Raw genomic sequence first — 3,780 nt, 5'->3', positions numbered from 1 at the left:
AGGAGGCCAAAACAGTGGGGGGGTGGGAGGGGGGGGAGGGGCTGGAACCCCTCTGCTATGAGGCCAAGCTGAAAGGGTTGGGGTTGTTCAGCCTTAAGAAGACATGGCTCTGAGGAGACCTTCTGGTGGCTTTTCAGTACTTAAAGGAGATGACCAGAAAGGTGGAGACAGACTTTTTAGCAGGACCTGTTGTGACAGGACAAGGGGTAACAGCTCTAAATTAAAGGAGGAGTGGTGAGACACTGGCCCAGGTTGCTCAGAGAGGTAGTAGATGGCACATCCCTAGGAGCCATTCCAGGTCAGGTTGTTAGGGACTCTGAGCACCCTTCTCTAGTTGACTGCAAAGGGGTTAGACCAGATGAGCTTTACAGGTCCCTTCCAACCCAAACCAGACTGAGTTCCTATGACCCTATGATGTTCCCCACCCATCCCAACAGCCACTGCACCCAGCACCAGTGACTCTGTGACATCAGCCCCAGGGTCTAGGGTACCACGGCAACGTGAGTCCTGTGGGCACAGTCGGCTGCTGCTCTGCTGGCAGCAAGAGCTTGGTTCTTGAAGCTGACCTTTGCCAACTGCAATGAAGACTTTCCTGCCCCTCCTTGTCCTGCTGGCCCTGTGCCAGCCTGTGCTCACCCTCTGGAACTACTGTGGGTAAGCAGGGCAAGCTCTGGGAGGGAGCCTGGGCAACCCTGATGGGCTTCACTGGAGGGTGCTTGCTTGTCCCCTGTGCCCACACCACAGCTCCCCAAAGCCCATGTGGGAGCTTCAGCTCCTGGGCAGCAGCTGGGCTGCTGGCACAGCTCATCTGTAGAGCTAAAGCAGAGCCAGGGGCCGACAGATGGACAGACAGACAGAGACCCCACGGGCGGCTCTGGCCCCTCTGTCCCTGCCAGGTGGGCTAGGGAGGGCAGAGGGCAGCAGCCCCCAAGCAGGACTCTCCTGAGTTTGTGGTTGCAGAAGCACCTGCGGGCTCCGGCCCATGGCCTCCTACTATGGGATGTCGCGCGTCGTGGGTGGCGTCACCGCCCAGCCGGGGGCTTGGCCCTGGATGGTCAGCGTCCAGCAAGCCGTGGCAGGAGGAATTGGGCACATCTGTGGAGGGTCCCTGATCAGCTCCCAGTGGGTGCTCACAGCAGCCCACTGCTTCGTGGGGACCGGGTAAGGAGGAACAGCCCACGGGCATCTCCCCACCGCGCCGGCAGCTGCCCCATCCCTGCTCCTTGCTGCATGCCCAGCGCCTGGGCACTGCCCAGCCCAGCCGAGAGAGTGCTCAGCAGAGGGCTGGGCTGGTGCCAGAGCTCCCCAGCAGCCTCCAGCTCAACCTTCCTTGCACCCAGCCGGGGCAGAGGCAGCCTCCGCGGCACCACTTTGCTCTCTCCCCTGGCAAGCGGAGGGCAGGGAAGCGCTGGGCTGCCGCAGGGCAGGGCTGAGCTCCCTCTGAGCCCCTCTGCACCCCCTCCTTGCACCTCCAGCCACACCTATTACGTGGTGGCCGGGATCACCTACTTCAATAACCCGGGCCCCGAGGCCCAGCTGCGCCACGTCAGGCGGATCCTGCTGCACCGAGGCTACGACAACGACACCATGAGCAACGACATCGCCCTGCTGGAGCTGGACCGGCCTGTGCAGTGTGGCTACCACGTGCAGCTGGCCTGCGTGCCCGACGCCTCCGTGCGCGTCTCGGAGCTCACCAACTGCTGGGTCAGCGGCTGGGGCTCCACCAGAGCCAGATGTGAGTGCCCGGCACGGCCTCCGCCCTGCTGCTGGGGACGCAGCTTGGGCTTGCTGAGGGCAGAGGGCAAAGCCAGAGCCAGGCTGTGGGGTGCAGAGATGTCTCTAGAGAGACTGGTCCCAGCCGTGGCCCAAAGGGTGCCAGGGGCACGGTGCTCAGCAGGTGCAAGGCCAAGCCCTTGGGAAGGGATTCACCCCGACAGGGAGCCTGGCTGCCAGCTGCTGGGGGCTAATTCCTCTCTGTGCTCACAGCTGGGCATTTACCACTGGGGCTGCAGGAGGCCAAGGTCTACCTCATCAACCTCCAAGTCTGCAACAGCAGCCACTGGTACGCAGGAGCCGTCCACAGCCACAACCTCTGTGCTGGCTACCCCCAGGGTCGCATCGACACCTGCCAGGTAGGAGCCTGCTACAAGCCAAGCCCAGCAGTGCCAGCAGCCCCAGCACGACCACCCAAGCAGCCCCTGGCATGGGCTTGTTCTGGCCACTTGCCATTGGTTCCCCACTACTCCTGGGGCTCCCCTGCCCTTCCCCAGCCATGGTGTCTTGCCCTGTGCCACCCTTGTCCCCAGTCACCTGGCACTGTGCCCACAAAGCCCAACCCCTGCTCCTGGCAGCCCATCGCTCCACATCCCAGCCCTGGAATGTCTCTGTGCCACACTCCAGCACCAGTGTGCAGAGATGGCCAACCCCCCCCACCTCACACACCCACCACCTCCTTCCAGACAAGACCCTGAAACTCCAGCACCTGAGCAGAGCCTTGCCGGGCACGGATCCAGCTCTGGAAGGTGCTGCCATAGAGAAGGAGCTGGCCCCAGTGCTGACTAGGGCCACCCAACTCCCCCTGAAGCCTCTCTCCTCCCCTGCAGGGAGACAGTGGTGGCCCTCTGGTGTGCAAGGCCAAGAACGCTGACTACTTCTGGCTGGTGGGGGTGACCAGCTGGGGAACAGGCTGTGCCAGAGTAAGGAAGCCTGGCATCTACACCTCCACCCAGCACTTCTACAACTGGATTCTGGCCCAGATGGGACTATACCCAGCATCTTCATCGTTGAAATAAAGATGCTGTTGTTTTCATACCTACCTCTGCTTCAGTCCAGTTCAGTCTCCTGTGCAAGGCCAGGACTTCCACAACCAGCACCTGCCAAATGGGGCTGCAGACAGCTCAGGCACAGGGTGGAAACGTCACTGCAAAGAGCTGAAATGGTGCCCAGACAGAGAGGAGAGTACTCAGAGCTCCTCTGGGTTGGAGAAGACTGCCACATTGTCTTACCTAAGGCCACTTCCTGTCTGCTCTCAGCAGATGTGGGGCAAGACCTTCAGAAAAACTGTCCAAAACCAAAGCCCTTCTGAGTCCAGGTTGTTTGGGACCAGGTTCTGGTGCCTCCAAAGCAATGCTATGCCTTCTCTCTGGGAACTCAACGTGTTCCTCAGCAGAGGAAATCCTTCAGCACAGCACAAGCATGGACCTGTTAGAGTGGGGTCAGAGGAGGCCACAGCAAGGCTGGGAGTGCTGGAAGCCCTCTGCTCTGAGGCCAAGCTGAGAGAGTTGGGGTTGCTGAGACTCACGAAGAAGGCAGCTCCAAGCAGACCTTGTTGTGGCCTCCCAACATCAAAAGGGGGCTCACAAGAAAGCTGGGGAGGGACTTTTTAGAGCATTGAGTAGTGACAGGAGTGGGGGAAATGGATCCCAGCCAAAAGAGGAGAGATTTAGATTAGGTGTTACGAAGAAGTTCTTCACCATGAGGATGGTGAAACACTGGAACAGGTTACCCAGAGATGTTGTGGATGCCTCATCCCTGGAGGTGTTTAAGCCCAGGCTGGATGAGGCTCTGGCCAGCCTGATCTAGTGTGAGGTGTCCCTGCCCATGGCAGGGGGCTTGGAACCAGATGATCCTTGAGGTCCCTTCCAGCCCTGACAATCCTGTGTGATTCTGTGATTATTTCTCTTTCTTCCTCTTATTTAACCTTTAGCAAGCTGGGATGAAGCAGGACAGCACACACATTTCCCACCCTGCAAAGGAACATCCCTTCACAAGGCCATTGTT

At 59.8% G+C, this 3,780-nt stretch overlaps 1 protein-coding gene across 1 annotated transcript; it reads left to right on the top strand.

Annotated features, from left to right (window-relative positions):
- Positions 1–580: 580 nt before the first annotated feature.
- LOC137446781 (acrosin-like) lies at positions 581–2,792 on the top strand. Its single transcript, XM_068149741.1, has 5 exons — positions 581–654; positions 964–1,161; positions 1,476–1,735; positions 1,987–2,132; positions 2,604–2,792. Exons 1-5 carry the CDS (start codon positions 581–583, stop codon positions 2,790–2,792), a joined length of 867 nt encoding a protein of 288 aa, XP_068005842.1.
- The last annotated feature ends 988 nt before the right edge of the window (positions 2,793–3,780 follow it).

The sequence above is a fragment of the Melanerpes formicivorus genome, unplaced genomic scaffold (genome assembly GCF_026170545.1).
Source record: "Melanerpes formicivorus ecotype bairdi unplaced genomic scaffold, bMelFor1.0.p_v2 SCAF_18, whole genome shotgun sequence".
NCBI classification, from domain to species: domain Eukaryota; kingdom Metazoa; phylum Chordata; class Aves; order Piciformes; family Picidae; genus Melanerpes; species Melanerpes formicivorus.
Note: the sequence above shows the minus strand (reverse complement) of the source record. Positions and strands in the feature narration are given on the sequence as shown.

Excerpts from the sequence above, each read along its gene's own strand:
- LOC137446781 (XM_068149741.1), top strand. The coding sequence starts at position 581 with ATGAAGACTTTCCTGCCCCTCCTTGTCCTGCTGGCCCTGTGCCAGCCT. Across the intron at positions 1,162-1,475 it reads CACTGCTTCGTGGGGACCGG|CCACACCTATTACGTGGTGG; the intron begins GTAAGGAGGAAC and ends TTGCACCTCCAG. Across the intron at positions 2,133-2,603 it reads GTCGCATCGACACCTGCCAG|GGAGACAGTGGTGGCCCTCT; the intron begins GTAGGAGCCTGC and ends CCTCCCCTGCAG.